This window comes from Nuphar pumila, chromosome 2 (assembly GCF_984573655.1).
Source record: "Nuphar pumila chromosome 2, dmNupPumi1.hap1.1, whole genome shotgun sequence".
NCBI classification, from domain to species: Eukaryota; Viridiplantae; Streptophyta; class Magnoliopsida; order Nymphaeales; family Nymphaeaceae; genus Nuphar; species Nuphar pumila.
In genome coordinates, this window is record NC_143250.1 from 90,487,693 (window position 1) to 90,508,915 (window position 21,223).

Genomic DNA, 21,223 nt, shown 5'->3' on the forward strand with positions numbered 1-21,223 from the left:
AAAAGTAAAACAAACTCTACACAAAAATGTACAATTAGGTTACAGGGAACATGCAGGCAGAATAAATCAGGTCTTTTGGTTAATGGCCAAAAATCCTAATTCATCTCTTTCAACCTGCCACCATCTAAAGTGCAATTACTTGGTTTAACACTGTTTAAAGGGGCTATGCAATCTTGGCATTGTCAAACCTTATTGGATAGTTTTAGAAGACAACTTCAGATCTGGAGTGCTCGGAAGCTTTCCATGTCCGGAAGATTATTGCTGATTAAATCTATTGACTTCTCTTCCTCTTTATTGGATGTCTTCTTTTTACATTCTGCCAGCCTGATATTAACAAAAAATGGAATCCATCATGAAAAGTTTTCTCTGGCATGACTCCGACTCTCATCATCATATCCATCCTCTCAATTGGGAAATGGTGTAGTTAAGGTGGTTTTGGTCTGAAAAGGCTTAGACATATTAATTTGGCCTTTTTAGCAAAGTTGGGATGGACAGTCGTATCTGGAGTGGATAGCCCCTGGGCTCAATTCATCAAAGCAAGGTATTTGCAAAGATTTCCTTTGTGAATTACTATTAAACTTTATTTCAAATCATGGGGTTGGAAGAGCCTTAAACAGGGCCTGAAGAGTAAATGGCAGCTTCAATTTCCTTTTGGTTTGATCCTTGTGCATTTCATCAACCTCTGTGTTCATATCTTAATTTGCACAACGATACTTCAATTTATAAGAATCCTAAGGACATGATAATTCTTCAATACATGTGTATCTTACAGTATCTCAAATTCGAACAATGTCCTGACAGAGTAAAACTTCATGGGCTAAAACCTTTTGCGGACATGGAAAAAAAGAAAAGAAGGGTGTCCTGAGTTTCCGAGTCCCAACGACAAAGCGTGTCCCACTGTCCCGCGTACGAAACAAAGTCTGGCCTTAAAGTAAATTTTGTTTACAACTTTGATCTCCCATACGAAATTTATTAAACCCTAAGTGGTGGGTGCTGAATCACAATTGCACGATATTCTGATTTAACTATTTTAATTTGGCCAGAAAAGCAGAATAAAAAAAAAGGGTAAAAGGTAGGGAGCAGTGGTAAGACTCTTGATTGAATTTCCGCGTCCCCCGATACAGTGAATCAGCACCCTCATCCAACTGTGAATGAACCCCTCGTTTTTCACCCTCTTTCTTTGATTATTTATGTTGTCAGGAAGAAAAGGAGAGAGAAAGAGGAATAGAAGAAGAGGCAAGAGGGGAGAAGAAAAAAGAAGGGGAAAAACGCCCAACAGAGAGTAGAAGCAGAAGCAGAAGCAGAATAAGATGTTGCCAGAGGGGCTGAGCAGAGAGCAGTACGTGTATCTGGCGAAGCTGGCGGAGCAAGCGGAGCGCTATGAGGAGATGGTATCGTTCATGGAGGGCCTGGTGAAGTCTCTGGGGACTGGCGGCGAGCCCACGGTGGATGAGCGCAACCTGCTGTCGGTGGCCTACAAGAACGTGATCGGGGCGAGGAGGGCGTCATGGAGGATCGTGTCGTCGATCGAGCAGAAGGAGGAGGGCCGCAGGAACGAGGACCAGGCCGCCCTGGTCAGGAGCTACAGGACCAAGGTGGAGTCGGAGCTCTCGGAGGTGTGCGCCGGCATCCTCAAGCTGGTCGACTCCCACCTCATCCCCTCCGCCGCTTCCAGCGAGTCCAAGGTCTTCTTCCTCAAGATGAAGGGCGATTACCACAGGTATCTTGCTGAATTCAAGGTCGGCAATGACCGCAAGGAAGCCGCCGAGGAGACCATGCTTGCCTACAAAGCTGCTCAGGTCCTCACTCACACCACATATACACCCTCCTTTTTTTTTTTTTTCCTCCCTTCCCTTCTTCTTTTCAGGGCTCTTGTTTCTTCCTAAACGCTTATCGTTCCTGTTGCGGGGAAGGTTGATTTGGGGGCTTGCTTTTTGGAGGCCACAGTTTTGTCTCGTCTTTTTTTTTTTTAAATTCTTGTTCTATGACTTTGTTGATGGGTTTCCCATCTCTTTCTTTTGAAGGATATTGCTCTGGCGGACCTTGCCCCCACGCATCCTATAAGGTTGGGATTGGCCCTGAACTTCTCTGTATTCTACTATGAGATCCTGAATTCTTCGGAGAAAGCTTGCGGTATGGCCAAACAGGTTGGTTGCTCTCTCTCTCTCTCTCGTTTTTGTTTGGTTTTCTCTTTTCTTTTCTGACTAAAAATGAGGTTGGGTGGTCGTTTCTTCTGCTTTTATTTTCATTTTACTAAGAAATTTCTATTAAGATTTGACGACATCAGGTGCTGATGGGGTATCGTTAGATAAATAGTAGTCATTTCGTGTACCTCCCATGAGGAGCTGCTTGTACTTCGGGAAAAAAAAAATCATCTTTATACACCATTAGGAGTATAGCAGACAAAGTCATCTTTGACAGAGGTATAAACATTCGGTTGTTGGGAACAAAGAATTGGAAAACATGGAATTATAAAATATGAACAAACCAATTTGTTCTATAACACAGTAGCAGTCCATTTGCTCCTAGTGCGAACATTCCAAAAATGTTGGATCCCGCGGAACCTAACATTTCTGTCGGATGTGTGCTGTAAATATTTGTTGAAAAACTAGGACGATAAGGATGGAGTGTTAAAGAGATGAATCTGGAAAGGTGAACTGGGATTTATTGCATTGGCAGATGGCTGACCCATAAATTTCTTTTTATTATTTTTTCTTACACATCTTATGTACCAGCCATCGACTCAGCAGGATTCATATCTCCTCTGTATCGTCCAATGGTGGTAAAGCGAAATGTGTATTCTGCAATTTGCAACACATCTATGGGGAACCATAGTAGAAGATTCATGGGTGTGAATGCTCTCGGCATGTGACTCCTTTGTTGGAAAGCTGGTCAATGGCAAGCGACCATGCTGTCGAGCCACCTTTCGTATGGGTTGTGTGCAGTGAAGACTGTGTATAGCGGCTCCCCTATGGTTTGTCCACAGTGTGAAGATTCCCACCTAGGTGCTTTCATATGAAAATTTAGGTTTTCGGTGGCCCATCGGATGTTTGTGTCTGCGTGGGAAACGCAAAACGTTGGGACCATTCGGCTTTTACAGCTGCCAATAATGTTAAAGCTATATAATGACAATTTTAAAATAGATTGATTGTCGATGAAGCTGAGAGTAAAGGACGTGTGTGGTGGCAGGACGGGAGTCGCCATCATATCATCGTGCCTTGTCCCTTCTAGGGTGGCGTGGAGTATAATTGAAGATGAGGATGGAAATGTCCAATATGCAGGAACTCGAGGGATTTTGAGGATGATGAGGCGAGCTTTATGACGTTTCATTTTCATTAACTCCTCTAAGCTCTGTTTGGAAACTGGTAGTTTGGGGGAGTTTATGCATTTGGAAAACTGTCTACTTTCCAATCCTGACCAATTCCACTCTTTAGTTCAAATATGAAGGGGGAGATGGTCTCACTCACTCTCCCAGATACATAAACTCCTATCCCAGCTGCCACTTTCCAAACAGAGTAATAGGGAAGGTGCTCTGGGGGTTCAATAATCTCTTCTATAGTTTAAAGAGTATGGTTATGATCACTAATTTTCTCAATGTTGTCAGTATCGGTATTGGCCCTGAATCGTTGTGCTGCGGATTCAGCTGTATCGGCCGATACCTTTAATAAAAAATTATTACGTGTCAATCATTGACACATGTTAAAACCATTAAAATAATATTAAAAATATTTTTTGGTATTTTTTATATTTATTAAAAATTAGCTGGCCCTGCAGTGTATATACGATCATATCGGGCCGATACACATGCACACCGATACTGATAACGTTGAATTTTCTAGTGAGAGCTATTGCTACATGAATTGCTTGAACTGAATTGTCTCGGTGGGTGGCGTGGGTCCTCCATTGCTGTCATACCTGTGTTTTTTCCCTTCTGCTTGTTCTTACAAAAACTTTTTTTGCTTTAAAAATAAAGAGCCAAAAGGATAATAATGACTACATATTTTAGTCAGGGTAACGTCTTTTCAAAAAGTTCAACGACTTTGTTAGCATTCGTTGGCTAGAGAGAGAGGTGCCAGCATCTATGTTGGAGCTTGGCATTTGTGAGAAACTGATTGTTTATGGCGGATACAAATCTTTCAATGATGCTAATGTTTGATGAGATTGTGGTTGATTCACGCAAGCAGAGATATCTTTACTGAGAAGTCTGCTTATATGGTTTGGCACCTCTTTCAAGATTGACTCGATTTCTGTTATCATCAAAACATGTCTTTCTTTAGCTTCACAAGATTTTATTTCTGTACAGGCGTTCGAGGAAGCTATAGCGGAGCTGGATACATTGGGTGAAGAGTCATACAAAGATAGCACTCTCATCATGCAACTGCTAAGGGACAACCTCACTCTGTGGACTTCTGATGCACAGGTAAAACCAGATAAAACCTCGTTTCTAATATCTTCTGAGTATCCACCTTATGGGATATTTGAACCACGGTAGCAGAAAATCCCAGGACTCAGTATGTGGGGGACTTTTGAGTCAAGTTATTCGTTGAATTGCTCGACTCAAGACGGTCCCTTAACCAATAGCTTGGGCCAAGCGGCTAGAGCCTGTGGGTGAAGTTCTGCCTAATCTTTCTCCAGATTCTTAAGCATATGGAATGGGTCGAAATGAGTGACACAGCACAACCTTCATTCCATATTGTGAAAAAGCTCACAGCAATAAAGCCTTTACAGGTTTGGCTGACCTTTTGGTTATCATATTCAATTGTGCAGGAGCAACTGGATGAAGCTTAAAAGGAAAAAAGCATGGCTTGGGGACTTCTCTGCAGGCGGAAACATCACTTTAATATCATATATATATATATATATATATAGCTTGCAAATATCTTTGGATAACATATTTGGTTTGTGTTTGTAAGCACTATTTTCTACATTCTGGTTGCATTATGTATCAATGAGATTCCTTGCTTGCATTTGGTGCATGATGATCAAGTATCTCTGGTGCTGTTCTTGAGCCACTCTAAGTACTGCACGTTTCCTCCTTGGATAGGCAGGGCGATGACTTCAGGAACACTGAAAAAATGCGATTATGTTGGTATGTTAAAAAGGGACCATATAACAATATCCTAGCTTGCAAGTATCAGTAGGAAAGGGGAAGCCACTGCAGTTCTACTTAAGATGGTGAGTGAGACAGGCTTACTCGTATTCATGATTGGCTTTGATGTGCTCTGTTAAAGCATTCAAGAGAGACTCTCTGGTCTTGATTATCAGTAATTCCTCGGCATCACTTTGGACCTGCCATATTTCATAATTGTTACAAATTTCGACACTAATAGGCTAAAGCTGACGGGGGGGGGGGCTTGAGACTAATCAACTTCTGCAACGTGAAGTTTGTGTGAATACGTTGTGAGATAACATTACAATATACGTCTTGCGGAGGAGAGACTTTACCTGACCATCCCACCAATAAACCGACTCGATACCTGCTACTCAAAACCACAAACATAAGTTACTGAATTGAATTGCAGCCATAATATGGCACCAAAAAATTAAATGCCTAGGTAATAAATGTCCGCTATTCAATCCGAACCCAGATTTTGCTATAATATTTGCTCAGCCCAAGCACTAGCTTATACAAATCAAGTAAAAAGGGATGGACAAGCGTACTATCAAATATACCGAAATTGTTAGGTTTGTTTATGATACAAATCAAGAAATCTAATCTACCATTATCAAGTAAAAAGGGATGGACACATTAGCAAATACGTAGAAACTGTACTGTTTATCATGGCCTGTTTGATCCAAGATGTGCTTTGTTCAAGCTACGTTGAGAGAGAGAGAGAGACTAATGAGATAGCAGGATTATAAAGTTACATCATCATAATTGAGGAATCCCAGGCTCGAACACTATGGGGGTTACCCCACAACTTGTCTGTCAGAAAAAAAAAAAGAAAAACTGTGTAAGCATGCATGCACACACATGCATACATTCTTGATCAAGTAATGCCCTAGGATTCTTGAACTAGGTGACTGAGGGAGCCACTTTTACAAGGTGAGATTTGCAAGTCACATTTGGCGACTTCAAATTTTGAAGAGACAAAAATCATATGAAAGAGTTCAACTCATCCTATAAAGGAAGTTATTGGACTGGACTGATCACTTGCTGCAGCAAAGGGCATGTTAGAGAGGTTGAAAAGTCACTTCTTTTTTTTTCAGAAAGCAAACCAGGTTTAGGCAAGACCCCTACCTGTGTATTGAAAATATCAACAAAAACATTTACAATTCCTAAAAGACAGGATTCCAATCCAAAGGCTTTACTTCTCCATCATCATCACCACTACCACCATCATCACCAATACTTCTCCACCATTGCCACCACTAGCACTACCATCACCATCACCATCACCATCACCATCACCATCACCATCACCATTATTATCATCATCGTTGCCACCACCACCATTATCACTACCACTACCACCATCACCATTGCTATCACCACCGCCATCATTACTATTGCCACCACCTCCATTCACCATTACCACTACCACCATCATCATCACCACCACCACTATCACCATTTTGATCACCACCATCCACCACTACCCACTAATATTCTTTTCTTCTTCATTATAATTTCAACAGTTGGTGATCGAAACATTCACTTAATTAAAAATAAAGGTAAGATTCTTCTTTATAAAATGTGCTTAAATTTATATATATAAACAACAAATAAAAATAGATCCAAACAGGGTGATGGGCCCTATTCGAGAAATAGAAAATTCGTTTAGGCTGGGTGTCGTGGCCACTGGCCAGTGTTTGTGTGAAAAGGCACCCACAGCAATGCAGTGTAGCAGTTTAAAATAAGCAACAAGAAGATAGAATTAGACAGCTGAAAGACATACACAAGATGGCTGCTGCAAATAACAAAAAAGACCAAATTAAAAAGGCATAAATTAAAAGAACTTATATGTAGCACCACTGGAAAAGGAAGATACATAGTGTTGATATACTTGGATAACACAAAAGCTTGAAACATCAGTGTGAAGGGAGAGACTTTGTATGCACTGAGTGGGAGACATGGAACAATAAAGAATTGAAGATAGTGAGAATTGACACTCCAAATCCGAAGTTTCTTAAGTTTTAGCATTAGATAGAAATATAGGGGGCATAAATCTACAAACACATGCACACACAACACGTATGGGAAAATATATGATGGCACCAAATGTTAAATCTAACCATACAGATGTGTTTAACATGGTTTATTTACTAAATGAGGAGGTTTTATCATGTCTAGTATACCATAAGATTCGGTTTCTGAGATAGTGAAAAATCAACGGTTTACAATTCTTTACAGATGGTTTGGAAATGGTCTAAAACACCATGTTTGAGTCAACTTTAAATGGTAAAGATGATCCAAAGGTTAGCTTTTGGTTTCAGAACTTAGATCTATGTAATGTGTACCAGAGTTACCAGAAGCTTCTTAGGTAGGTGGGAAGCTCGCTTCCCGAAAACTCGTTTCGAAAGTGTGATACTCCTCGCTTCCGAAACTTCATGGGAAGCTCGATTCCCCACGCTTCTTCTATGTTTCTCATACACATGGTCTATGCATACTATAGATTTTTCTCACGTTTCTTTTCAGCTTTTTCATGTATTCTCTCACGCTTTCACTCACTTTCCATGTACTTTCTTTAAATTGGTAACCATAATTGTTAGATTTTAACAAAAAATTAACTCTTTTACAGAAAAATCATGAAATATAAGAATGATCAATTTTATTTGTTTCTTGTTTGATTCTATATTGCTTCATTTTTTATTCATATTTCGCTTTAAAATTGAAACTTTGCTTCCCGCTTCGTATAATTTTTAAAATGCCTCACTTCTCGCTTCCTGTATCGTTTCCCGCTTCCGCTTCCTAGTTTGGCAACCTTGATGTGTACCACCATAAGTTATGATGGTTCAGTACCACAGTAGAAACACCCTATATATATATATATATATATATATATATATATATATATATATATATATATATATATATATATATAAAGGAACACTAAGTTTGCATACATCTGCTCACCCAAAGCTAAAACAAACACTTGGAACCTATGTTACCACGACACGGGTACTGGTACTTGGACACGGCATTTGCCATGTCCTATATTATATTTATATTATGTATTATATTTTCAATATATAATATATATTTTCAGTATATTTTAGATATATAATATATATTTTAGATATATAATATATATTTTAGATATATAATATATTTTAGATATATAATATATATTAGATATATAATATATTTTAGATATATAATATATTTTTCAGTATATATTTAGCCGTGTCCCCGTACCCACATTTTTTGGAATTGCCGTGTCGTAGGGTACCCGTACGCAGGTGACATAGTTGGAACATGTTGAGCATATCATACTAATGGTTAGGCTAAGGTTGAGCACAACATAACAATTGGCATAGTAACATAAACGCATAGTTGGCAAACTCGTGACTCGGGCTCGGATCGGACCCCTACCAGACTCGGTGACTCGGACGACTCAGGAGTCTATATTTCATAGTGTAAGCACATAAGACATGAAAATAACTAAACTTCAAGCTAATATGTCAATAGATAAGTTGCAAAAACATATAATTATACATGATCATTAACTTTTTTCATTGAACAATATTAGATTCTTCATAACAAGTGACTTTATATAAGAATTATGCACTAAAATAATAAAATACATGATAAAAATTTTTATTTAATGGGTGGATCGGCAGTCCTGAATCGTGACCCAGTTGGGGTCCGATCTGGGTCGACTTGGGCGATTCCCGAGTCGACCCGCTGGGTTTGCCAACTATGCATAAACGATGGCTGATATAGATTTTAGTGCCACACCTATCGAAGAATTTATTACCATGTCGTATCATCATTCAAAACCGTAAAGAGTATATGTTAAATATCATATAAAAAATTTAAACCATTAAACAAATTAGATATTCAATATTATTTGCTGTCTTATTTTGATGCCTCTCAAACAATTTCTAATTTTCATTTCACATATATTTGGACATGAGCAAATATCTGAACTTTTTTTCATAAAATGCAGATTAAAATCTATTTACAATGATGACCCTCTAACAAATAAAAGTAACAAGTGATTAAATTAAGCCAATCATTTATATAGCACAATAAATTTTCTTCACGCAACATGCATAGTGTTAATTCTTTTTCATAGATTTACACAAATTTGAGACTTACATGAAGCAGCTTTGAACTCACTGTGTTTACTAATTAGTAGTCATTCACACATTTTTCTTGAAACAGATAAAGGATCTATTAGCAAGAAGAGATGTATAAGCCAATCCCGTTATATCGCCAAGCCCAATATATCAATCATGAGACAGACTAGCATGATAACTGATCCAATTAGCTGCAGAAATAGCACACCTCATGAATTTCATCAGAAAAACAAACAAAGGAATAACATTCTTAGATCTCACATCTCCACAAACTAATGTATTTGTACCAGAAATATCAAGAGGGTTTGAAGTACAAGCCTGAAACCTGCTAGAAATGTCAAGAAGGTTTAAAATACATGCCTGGCACTCGATTGACACATGCAGCAAGCTTTTCCTTTATTATGCTCTCAGCCAATTTCTTTCCTGCGTCCAAGCAATTGCAGGTATTCCAAATTAAGGATAAGATTGTTTGATATTCTAAAGAATGATTCTTAAAGAATAAAACAATCGTAACTAGTCAAGTATTTCGGCATCTAAGCCGTATGAAAGCCATCATGTATATCAATCTAAGGGTAGCTCTAGTTACATGAAAACACGATCAACCACAGGAATGTAGGTCCATGTCGTATGATAGCCGTGAGCGTGTGCGTTCATGTGTGTGTGTGTGTGTGTGTGTGTGTGTGTGTGTGTGTGTGTGATTCATGACCTTGGTCATATGTTCAATGTGATGCCTATTGTCACATGGACAAGGACAAAAACATGTATAAAACAATTTTATAAGAACACACAAAGGGGATATATGTGTTTGTATGTGTGAGTGTCCAAGAGTCAAATTTGTATTGCACAATTGCAAGTTGCAGCATGAAGACATACAATCAATAAAAGTAGGGGTGGTACATGAGCTGAAGAAGCCAAACTTGCCTCATTCAAGTTTGACATGTTTTGACTCAATAGAAGCTCAAGCTTGAGCTCCCCTATCACAAGATCAAGCTAAGTCTGAGCTTAGCTTATTGTAAAATAATAAATATATTTTTAAAAAAGAATCAAGGAGGGGAATTGAACTTCCAGTCTCGTTTAAATGTTCTCATAGGATGATTAAGTGAATAAATGAACTGTGAACCACTTTCTTGTATCCAAGTCATGTCTGTCTGTGAACCAAGCCAAGCATTCCCTTGTTCAAACTTAGGTCATTAACTAACATCTTTTGTGAATGAACTGATCATAGAGTATGCCGAGAATTAAAATACAAGAACAAACTTCATCATAAGACTGACTATAATAATGAGGTCCCTCATTTAACTTTTAGTAGCAACACAATGTACCTCGATGTTTTCATTGGTTTAGTTTCAAATTTCTCTTAGCAACATTATATACGTGGTTTGAGCTGATCTGAGTCTGCTTAAACCTTAAATTCAATCCCTTCAAGTGTGGCTTCATGATTTAAGAATAGATGTGGTTTCTCCATAATCAAAATATATGGGTTAAGACATTTTGCCAAAACTTATGATAAAGGTTAAAACCAGAATGAGGATAAACTACATCAAGGCTAATGTCAGTACTCGGCTATTGGAGATTGTAACCCAAAAGAAATTTGGATAATGGCAACAAGGCAGTCAAAGAGGCCTTTTATTCACGGAATACAGAGAGCAGGAGGTTCCATGGACAACACAAGCTAACTAAGAGAAAGCTTACATGACAAAGCCACAAATTTCCCTGCTGTCAATTCCTAAATAGCAACACTAAAGTTAGCCATATGTGGTCGCGGGTTTCCATTTGCTTAAGAGCTGAAAGGAAATTCTCATAATTGTGGCATGGACTGACACCAAGGAGTACCATGTTTGTTTCACAAGAAAGTAATAGCTGGAAAGGCCGCTGGAATCATTCATCTCATTGAAGTGAAATGATTGTAACTTCTGAACACTGATGCAACAATTACAAGTGTCGTTGCTCTGCAACCTCAGTGATTGATCAAACAAGATTTCACCTTGTTACCACTTAATGAATGTTAAAAGTTGCTAAGACACATGAGAGTTTGGGATGTAAGGTACAAGGTCACATTAATTTTTGACTACTTGATGTATGATGAAATATATATAATAAATGAACTTGAAGTCTTGAAGTATTTGATCTGATAAATGTAAGAGGATGATTAGGGACGTGAATTTCAACTTTATGTGAGAAAGGCGAAATAAAGAATCCTCATATCCTTGTAGGAGTTGGTAGATGGCAAGCTGATCCATGAAGAATATGATGAGAAAAAGAGCCATCACATTGTAACACTACTCACACCCATTGGATGCTATCTGATGATGGTGCACCTTCATAGAATGGCATATTGAAAGGAGAGAAAGATCGATTTCATTTCTCACTGATGTTTTTGTGTTTTTTTTTTATGAAGTAAAGCGGTCAGGCTTACTCCAATATTCCTACAGCACTCGAGAAGTGAAAGGGGGATCTCAAGGGAGAGTGCAATAGCAAAAGTTTTGTTTTCCTTGTCTGATTTCATAAGAAGGTGAAACCATTTGTAGGAAAGAAAATTTAAAGATCCTGAAGCACGAATGGTCTTTCTTTCTTAAACATTGAGGGGGGTGTTGGTGGATGGAGGAAATTTTGGCATTAACTTCGTCCACCATGTTATGTTGGCATTCCCTTTATCTTGGGTGAGTTTAAAAGTTTAGTAGTGATGCCAATCAACCATGAGAAGTCAAGGCCTATAATGATAAATGAAACACTAGAAAGGGTGTCTCATCTTAGTTCAATCTTGGGATGGATGTTGGATCATTTATGATAAAATATCTAGGTTTGCCATTATTTGTTGGAAGGATGCATATGAAATACTGCCAGGATATCATTGTGAGGGTCCATGATTGATTGGCTAGATGGAAAGCTTGTCTCCTATCATACGTTGGGAGGCTTTGTTTTGGTGAAACATGTTCTTATGAGCCTTCCCTTGTTCCGGTTGTTCTGGACATTGGCATTCAAGAGTGTAATTAGAGCTCTGGAATGATGCTTCCTTTGGGGGTGGGTGGGTTCAGTAATAAGGCCTCATCATTTCTTATAAACTGGGACTGTTTGTGTAGGACGGTCACGAATGGATGAATGAAAATAAGGAAGCTGGGAGAATGGAATAAAGCAAATCTTGCCTGTCTTGGATGTCCAAATACTTGTGGGCAATGGGAGTGAAGGTTAAGGGTTTGTGAGCCTGGGAGGGAATTGTTTTCGGGAGTGGCAGGAGGTAGCCCAGAAGCTTGAGTGGAAAATTGGGGATGGATGCTCATGCCGATTCTGGATTGATTCGTTTGGGGCCAAGGGGTGCTAGCAAACTGAATTGAATAGGATACATTGGCTAGAGTCTATCCCCACTTTTGTCTGATGGTTAAGGAGGCAGTTCAATTATATGTGAGAGAACCTGTGCACATAAGCATGTGTTCAGAGTGGCTGGATGTTAATTATATTACTTCGACTCAGAATCCAGATCATTTAATATGGAAAAACAATCCATCAACTTTGATATGATGGAAGCTGTTGTGGGAACTGGAAGAGATGATGAACCGTTCAGATGTAGAGAATGAAGTGCCTGATCTGGCCAAAAAAATGCAAACTCTTGTGCGTCCTGGGTGGTATACCTTTGTTTGAGGATAGGCTGGATAGAATAAAAAAGTTTGGTGTAGCACTCCCTAACCGGTGTTTCCTTTGTGAAAGGGAGGAGGAGTCAATTAACCATGTGTTTTTCCAATGCAAAATAGCAGATAGTATTTGGAAATTTATTATCTAGAAGTTTGGCATTAGATGTAGTCCATGTAGTGAGACCAGATGGGAACTACAACGGTGGTTTTGTCAAACCTTTAAAACCCCTGATGGCAGACTAAATGTTGGTGACTAGTGTTGTTAAAAACGTGCCTCAAGGCGCAAAAGACATGCCTCGCCTTGAGGTGAGGCCCTTTGTGCCTTGAGACGCTAGCCCAAGGCGTACACCTCTGATGCTATGAGACGTGTGCCTCAGGGTGAGGCGCGCCTCAAGCATGAGGCGCATCGGGTCAAATGGACCCAATTTTGGGGGTAAATAGCCCAGCTCTCTTGTCTCTCGGTCTCCCTGCTCTCCTGTCTCTGCTCTTCTTATCCCTGCTCGCTCGTCTCTGCTCTCTCTACTCTTCCGGTCCCTGCTCTATCATCTCTCTCTTTTGCAGTCTCTCTGCCGAGAAGAAGAAGAAGATGTCAATAGATACACACCTTCTCTCCCGCTCGTCTCTCTCTCTCCTCTTTCTCATCTCTCTCTCTCTCTCCTCTCTTGTCTCGTCTCTCTCTCTTCCTATTCTTTTTTTTTGAAAGGCAAGCTGGGGTTAGTCAGACCCATGGTTGCCAGTTGAGGAAGCGGGAGCGGGAAGCGATACGGGAAGTGAGAAGTGAGGCACTTTCAAAATTTTAGGAAGCGGGGAAGCGTGGGACCACTTAGGAGCGATTCGGGAAGTGTCTCGGAAGCGTCTTGGAAGCGACCTAGGAAGCGTCTTGGAAGCGACCTAGGAAGCGTCTCGGAAGCGAGGGGGAAGCGAAAAAAATAAAAATAAAAAATACAAAAAAATTGAAAAAAACAGGGGAAGCGAGGGGGAAGCGTGATGGGAAGCGCGCTTCCCATTAAAGGGAAGCGCGTCCCCCATTAAAGGGAAACACGTCCCCCATTAAAGGGAAGCACGCTTCCCAAAAAAGGGGGACGCTTCCCCCCACGCTTCGGAAACGCGACGTTTCGCGCTTCGGGGAAGTGCGCTTCCCCGATTAGCTAGGCGCTTCCGGTAACCCTGGTCAGACCCCTACCAGTTATACAACTAAACCATTGGGTTTTGAACATGCAACGCTCCAACACAAGGCGACGTGCACTAGCTGCTCCTACCAAACAAGCGGAGCCCCCGTTGGTTAGAGATGGATCATTCCTTGTAAACTTTTTTTGGCCGCTTTCTAAACATATCCATGATTGCCTTTGATTTTAGCCTCTTTTAGCAATACATTCTAAAAGTTTACTACACTATATCAAATTGCAATTTTTGTGGGTCCATTTGAAGTTTGAATTTTTTTTCATGAAAAATCAAAACCTTGGCAAATTATACAAATGGCCATCCTATATTTTTGGATTTAAGTATGGTGTCATAACATTATCCTTTAATTAATCATAAGCTTAATCATATCATAAACATGGCCATTTTGTATGTCACTTTTTCATTCTTTAATTCAAAAGGCATCACTATATAACAATAGGTGCCCTAAGAAGTCGTAATTGTGGTTCTCAGCTATTGCATTTTTGTTTATATTTGAATTTGTTTGGATTTATTTGAATATCAAAATAATGTTATTTTTTGTTGTTTAATGTACAATCAATATGGGCAATAAAGAGTCATCCTTTGATGCGTCTGCATTCAGATCTCAATTTTTTCTATTGAAATTCATTGTAATATATGTTGAATATGAATTTGAATTCATTAGATTATATAAAGCATTGACTCAATTTTTTTAGGAGTGCCATGTGATTCTTTGAGTTTTTATAAATTCTTGTGTTAATATGTATTTTCTTATACGCATTTTTGTAGTTAAACAATAGGAAGAGATGTAGGATGGGATCATGGAGCTAAAGTTTCAAATCCCAATAAAGATTCCAAACTCATAAGACATATAATTTGCAATTACTATCATAAAAAGACTATAGAAGGCATCATCGGGCTGAAACATCACTTAGTTGGTACGAAACATGGTGTAAGTTTGTGCGAAGATGTTCCACCATATGTGATTTTTTTTTTCATAATCATCCAAGGGATTAAAAGCAAAGGAAACAAGAGGAGGAACAAAGCAAGTTAAAAATTGAGATGGGTGTTTATTTTGGATCATCAACAGGCGATAATGTAAACAAAGAAGTTAGTGGATCATGTAGTGTTGCAAAAACAAATACAACTCATCTCACGGACCTCTATGTAAACAAAAAAGCATGACAAACCACAATAAACACTGCATTCAAAAGATGAGAGAAAAAAACATATCGTGCCATTGATAGATTTTTTTATTCAAATGCCCTATCATTTAATCTTTGCAATAATCCATATTTTGGTCCAATGGTAGAAGCTATTCCAAAATATGGGCGAGGATTAAAACCACCTTATCACGAGATCAAAACATGGATTTTGAAGAATGAGGTAGACTGTACTCATGAAATTTTAAAAGAGTTAAAAAAGGAATGATCAAAAGTTGGTTGCAGCACTATGGCAGATGGTTGGACAGATGAAAAAAGAAGAAACTTAATTAATTTTCTTGTGAACATTTCATCTGGGACAATATTTTTGAAGTTTGTTGACATCAGCGACATGAAAAAAAACTGCTACTAATTTATGTAAGATGTATGAACAAGTTGGTGAAAGGAATTTGGTGTAATTCATTTCAGATGACGCACCAAATTATGTAACATCTGAGAATACGTTAACAGCAGAAAAACATGTTTTTGGACACCATGTGCAACACATTGCTTAGATATGATGTTAAGAAAGATATCAATTTTTAAAGATACAATAAAAAAGGCAAAAAAAATTTACAAAGATATATTTATAGTCATGCGTGAATATTAAATTTGATAAAAAAAGTTCATAAAAAATAGAGAACTACGTTTAGCTGTCACTCGTTTTGCAACAAGAAATTTGATGCTAAGAACATTGCTCATATTGTTCTTAATGATCATAAGTTTTGGGTTGTCATATCATATGCAATTAAAGTTATACTGTCTCTCGTGAAAACGGTGCGATTAGTAGATGCAGATAAGCCAGATATAAGATTTTTTTACGAGGCAATGGATAAAACAAAAGAAGAAATTGCTTCAAATCTTGACAATGTTGAAAGAAAATATAAACCTATTTGGGTCATCATTGACAAACAATGGAAGTTGCAACTTCATAAGCCTTTGCATGTAATTGTCTATTATTTAAATCCTCAATTTCATTATGCTGACAACTTCAACCCGGACGGAGAAATTATAAGTGATTTTTATGATTGTGTTGAAAAATTAGTTTCTGATGCAAATGTTCGGTTGAAAATTACAACACAAATCGATGCATTTAAAAAGTCAAAGGGGTTGTTTGGTAGAGAGGCAGCTCTTACAACAAAGAAATTAAAAAGTCCAGGTAAGTTTGCAACTAAGTTGTTATTTGTTAATATTTTGTTTATGTTTTACTTTTTTGTTAATTGTGACATTCTTAATGTTTTTATCATTTTTTTATTGTTTTATTTGAATGCAGCTGATTGGTGGAGTTTATTTGGGGACAAATACAAAACAGAAGAATAGACTTGAACAAGAGAAGATGAATTGGTTTGTCAGGTACAATATGAAATTAAGGGAGATAAATATGAGGAGGGCAAACAAAGATCCTATATGTCTAGATCATATAGACTCAGACGATGAGTGGATTGTAAAGAAGGAAGATCCAGTGTTGCCTAGCGATCCCAATTGGTTGGAGGCTACGTCACATGGGTGCGGGTGCGGGTGCGGGGATTCGGCACTTCCAAAAAACCCGGGTGCGGGGGTGCGGCAGGGGCAAAAATGTAAATATATATATATATATATATATATAAAATATATATATATATATATATATATATATATATATATATATATATATATATATATATAAATAAAGGGGGTCGGCAAGTTTTTTCAAATTTCACAGTTGTCAGTTGCTGACAGAACAGCTGCTGCAGCTGACAGACAGCTGCTGTCAGCATATTTTAAAAAAAAAAAAAATTCGCAGCCCATTTGGGCAAATTTTTTTAAAAAAAAAAATCCAAAAAATAAAATGGACCTAAATGATCCTGGGTACGGTCAACGCACCCAGGATCGGGTTGACCGCACCCGGTGCCGCACCCACACCCGCGTCGAGTCGCGTCGACGCGGGTGCGGCACCCTGCTAGCCGAATCCCTGTGACATAGGTTGGAGGATTCATGGTTGGACCCAAACTTCGACACAAATGCCATTGAACATGTACCCTATTAAAAAAATCACTTCACATCATCATTTACAAAGTGGTTTTAGGCAAGACAGGTCTTCAAGAGATCTAGGTAAAGCTATATTCCCTTTACCTTGCTATGAATATAAATGTATTTTTTAATTAGATACAATAAGTATTTGATATATGATTTTTTATTGAAGAAAAAAAAATAAAAGAAGTGATTGTGGATGTGGAGGAAGAAAGTGAGATGATGAAGAGTCAGAGAATGAGGATGGAGAACCTGTTTATATGAATTTCTTAGACGATGACATTGAAGACTTGGATATTGATGATGACAAGACACAAGAAGAGCCTAGGCCCTAATTCATATCATAGGACTATGGGCATTTATATGTTTTTTGGGTCTTTCATTTGCACTTGTGAATGTTAACACTCTCATTTTGAAGAGTTTTGGACAAATATATTAACATTTGATTGTTAAAGCTAATATGCATTTTCTAATGATGACATCATCTTGTTAATGCCAATATACATTTGGTTGTTAATATTAATTTTTTATTTAATGAATGCTCATATTTTATTTCTTAGATACTTACATAGATCAAGTTGTTGCATTAATGTTACTATTACATGTTAATATCATATTTTTTGATATTTATTTGAGATTTTCTATTTCTTGTTGGTTGTTGCATTATCAATAAAGCATTTTTTATTTATTTGTAATTTTAGATATTTTTTATAGTTTTTTTTTAAGTTTTCAAAAAAAAAATTGAGGCTTACACTTTACGCCTCGCCTCAGTTTTTTGTGGAGAGACTCGCTTTGCCTCAACGCTTTTCACAACATTGCTGGTGACTGGTTTTCCATCAAGTGCTATGGAGGATCTGGTTTATTAGGAACAACATTGTGCATGTAGTTGCATCGTATTCTCTGGGAAAAGCTCGAAGTGAAGTGTGTATCCAGAATTTTCTCAAAATTCCAGCCTCTGGATGAAAGACTAGCAGTCATGATTTGGTTGAAGTTTGGAATCGTAACTGAATCCTGGCTCCCTCATGGAGCTCAGAGTATAGGTTTTCAAATTGCAGCAGTTCCTACCAGAAACTGGACCCGGGTGGCATTCACCTATAGGGGGTAGATATCTATTGGCCGGTGTCTAGATGTTGCTGGGGATTTAATAATCCCGGAATCTAGCATCCTGGACAAGATTATAGAAAAAGTTGAAACAGGAGACAAACCCTTATCTGTGAACCTAGCAAGCGTAGCAGGCAGGAAATGTTGCCGTTTGCTGATGTTGAGACCGATTGAAGGAAGCATTGACCCGTGCTGTTATTTTGGATTCGCTGCCCTCCACCCAGTATGTTCTATAGAATTTTGAATGAGGAGGAGGTTTTGTGGCAAGATTAACTGCAGGCAGGATTGGATATCATACAGGATTGTAATCTTGTGCTATAGTGTTTGTTTGGTGGAAAATATGTAGTATAACTTTGTGAATAGCATTAATAAAGCGAAGGGGCACAAATCCCCCAGCTGATTTCTTCCCAAAAAAAAACTTGTTCACCACGAAATACAATATCAAGGAGGAACAAATGAAGATTGTTCAATGAATAAGACGTAAGGGGGAAACAATTATAAACAAAGAAAGACCTTCCCAGAAGTTCGATTGTAAGCCTATCTATCGACTGATTAAGCAAATAGAATACCAAATCTCAATGTGCAATGACACCTCCTCTACACTAAAAACAAAGAAGAGAAATGTCATAAATACGAGCAACGTTTGAGGGTTCAGCATGCAAAGCAACAAGATACCTGCTTCTTTGTTGGGAACAGTGCAATACACGACTATACTGGGCACGACGTTGGCGTTCCCTTCCATTCCAGACGAATGAAGACCTTTCACGGAAGTCCGGCTGGCGAAATTCGACCTAAAAGGCGCCCCCCATTATTTTTAGAACAGAGAGAGAGAGAGAGAGAAGCGGTTCATAATGCCCAACTTTTTTTTTTAGAAAAATTGGTGAGCGAAAGAGAAAAATAGGAAAAGGGGGTATCGATTCTAAAAACATTGTTTCGGTGGTCGACCAGGAGGGAAAAAGCAAAACCAAATGGGTCAATCGGAAGAAAAGGATCGGCAAGGGAGACGGTCTACGGCAAACCGTCTCCCAGACCAGAATAATATCATCACACTTTGGTTCACGACAATTACCAAGTGAAATGCTAGAGGATCCCAATTCCCAAACCTTCCAGATGTACCAAAACCCTAAGTATCCAACACGCAGAAGAAGAAGAAGGGAGAGGGAGATGGAGATGGAGATGGAAGAACAGAATACCTGAGAAGAGGGTGGTGAGATTGGGCGCACCCCGTTTTGAAGGGGAAGGCAGGATGGAGAGCGGTGAGACCCACACCCAAGCTGAAGCCAGTCAGAAGCCAGAAGGCGGGGACAGCCAGAGGGAATCGACGGCAGAGAAAGGAGGGAGATGAGAGGATGGGCGTCCTACACACCTTAAAAGAGGCGGCCATGGGCATGCATCTCTGTCTGCATTAGGGAAAGGAAAATAGATTACAATCGACGATAAGAGTGAGAGCCTCTTTTCCTTTTCTCTCGCCTCTATTCTTTTTTATCAACACCGATACACTTTGTGCAGCGCATGGTAATATTACCTGGTAGGTATGACACACGCTTGCTTTAGCACACAGCCACCCGTGCCAAACCCCCCATCACGTACTTTGACAGCCATGGTGGGGCCACATGGCACGATGGTCCGTGTCGGCAGTGGGGTGGTGGGACCAGCATCATGCCTGGGATAGTGAAGCTTTTAAAGCAAGGCAGGCGTCCTTTACTAATCAAAACCGTATTACCCAAACATGAGCTGCGCAGTACCCTCTCAATCTGGACCGTCCACCTTGAAGATCCAACGGTGTGTATAACAGATAAAAGAGGGCTACAGGGCAGGTCACGCAATCTAATTTGTATGTACTGTGTACACTAGACATGGGAGAGCGTCCCACCCAACCCAAGGCCAGAGGATTGATTAAATACCAACACATAACTCCCATCCGCCTCCCTGCTTAATTTGCTTGCCGTCTGTGAAGAAGGGGGCGAGGACAAATGTTGAAGGCCGCCCTGTTTCTCCTCTTTCTTCTTCCTCCATTCAACCTCTCACTAAGTCATGGTGCAGGGGCGATGGATGAAGACCCTGCATTGGTGCCGCGCCTAGCTGAAAATACAACGGCAGTGCGGTGGCCTGAGTCCGTTCGAAAGGAGAGGTACCTGGGCGAAACGGAGGAATACATAAGCTACGTCGCTCTTCTGGCCGACCGAGCCCCCTGCCCCCCCGGTTCTGGCCGTTCTTACTACACCATCAACTGCTACGAAGCCACAGGTCAGGTTCGTCCCTACGACAGAGGCTGCTCCGCTATCACCCTCTGTGCCAGATACTCCGGTTGATCCTCTTTCCCTTCCCTTCTTTCTTTTTTATCTTTTGCACATTTGGGTTGTCTCAGATCTCTTTGTTTTCCCTGTTTTTTTTTCTTTTCTCTCGTAAAAACGTACATGCTGAGATGCCCATTGCCACTCACGTAAGGTTGCTATCACGATATGTATGATTTTCTGCCCTTGGCCTACTTACTAGTTGCCTGCCAAACTAGATGGATGTCATGTAACGCAGCATTTAATGAAAAAAATAATAACAATAATATTAATAATAACGCTACCATACCACGTCTGCCAGTCCTTAAATTCAAGAACGGGAATGCACCATCGTCATCATTGTGCCTCCACCATCATTACAACCAACCCAGCCACATCATTATCATGATCTGCTATTCCAACTACCATCATGGTATTGTCGTCGTCACGGAGTCTCTCTCTCTCTCTCTCTCTCTCTCTATATATATATATATATATATATATATATATATATATAAAAGAACACAGTGGTGGTGTTTTGGAGACCATACATCCCATAGATGAATGGTATAAGAGGCAGCACTGACCTGATACACACTCTTTT

At 39.2% G+C, this 21,223-nt stretch overlaps 2 protein-coding genes across 2 annotated transcripts; one reads left to right on the forward strand and one right to left on the reverse strand.

Annotated features, from left to right (window-relative positions):
- The first annotated feature begins 1,203 nt into the window (after nucleotides 1–1,203).
- LOC149846054 (14-3-3-like protein G-BOX factor 14 kappa) lies at nucleotides 1,204–4,976 on the forward strand. Its single transcript, XM_089996140.1, has 4 exons — nucleotides 1,204–1,799; nucleotides 2,025–2,147; nucleotides 4,304–4,420; nucleotides 4,768–4,976. Exons 1-4 carry the CDS (start codon nucleotides 1,311–1,313, stop codon nucleotides 4,786–4,788), a joined length of 750 nt encoding a protein of 249 aa, XP_089852266.1. The 5' UTR covers nucleotides 1,204–1,310; the 3' UTR covers nucleotides 4,789–4,976.
- CUTA (Nitrogen regulatory PII-like, alpha/beta) lies at nucleotides 4,814–19,839 on the reverse strand. Its single transcript, XM_089996141.1, has 6 exons — nucleotides 19,540–19,839; nucleotides 19,022–19,137; nucleotides 9,607–9,669; nucleotides 5,446–5,477; nucleotides 5,195–5,289; nucleotides 4,814–5,067 (listed from the first exon to the last, which is right to left on the reverse strand). The coding sequence occupies exons 1-6, from the start codon at nucleotides 19,734–19,736 to the stop codon at nucleotides 4,983–4,985; spliced, it is 588 nt and encodes a 195-aa protein (XP_089852267.1). The 5' UTR covers nucleotides 19,737–19,839; the 3' UTR covers nucleotides 4,814–4,982.
- Between the last annotated feature and the right edge of the window lie 1,384 nt (nucleotides 19,840–21,223).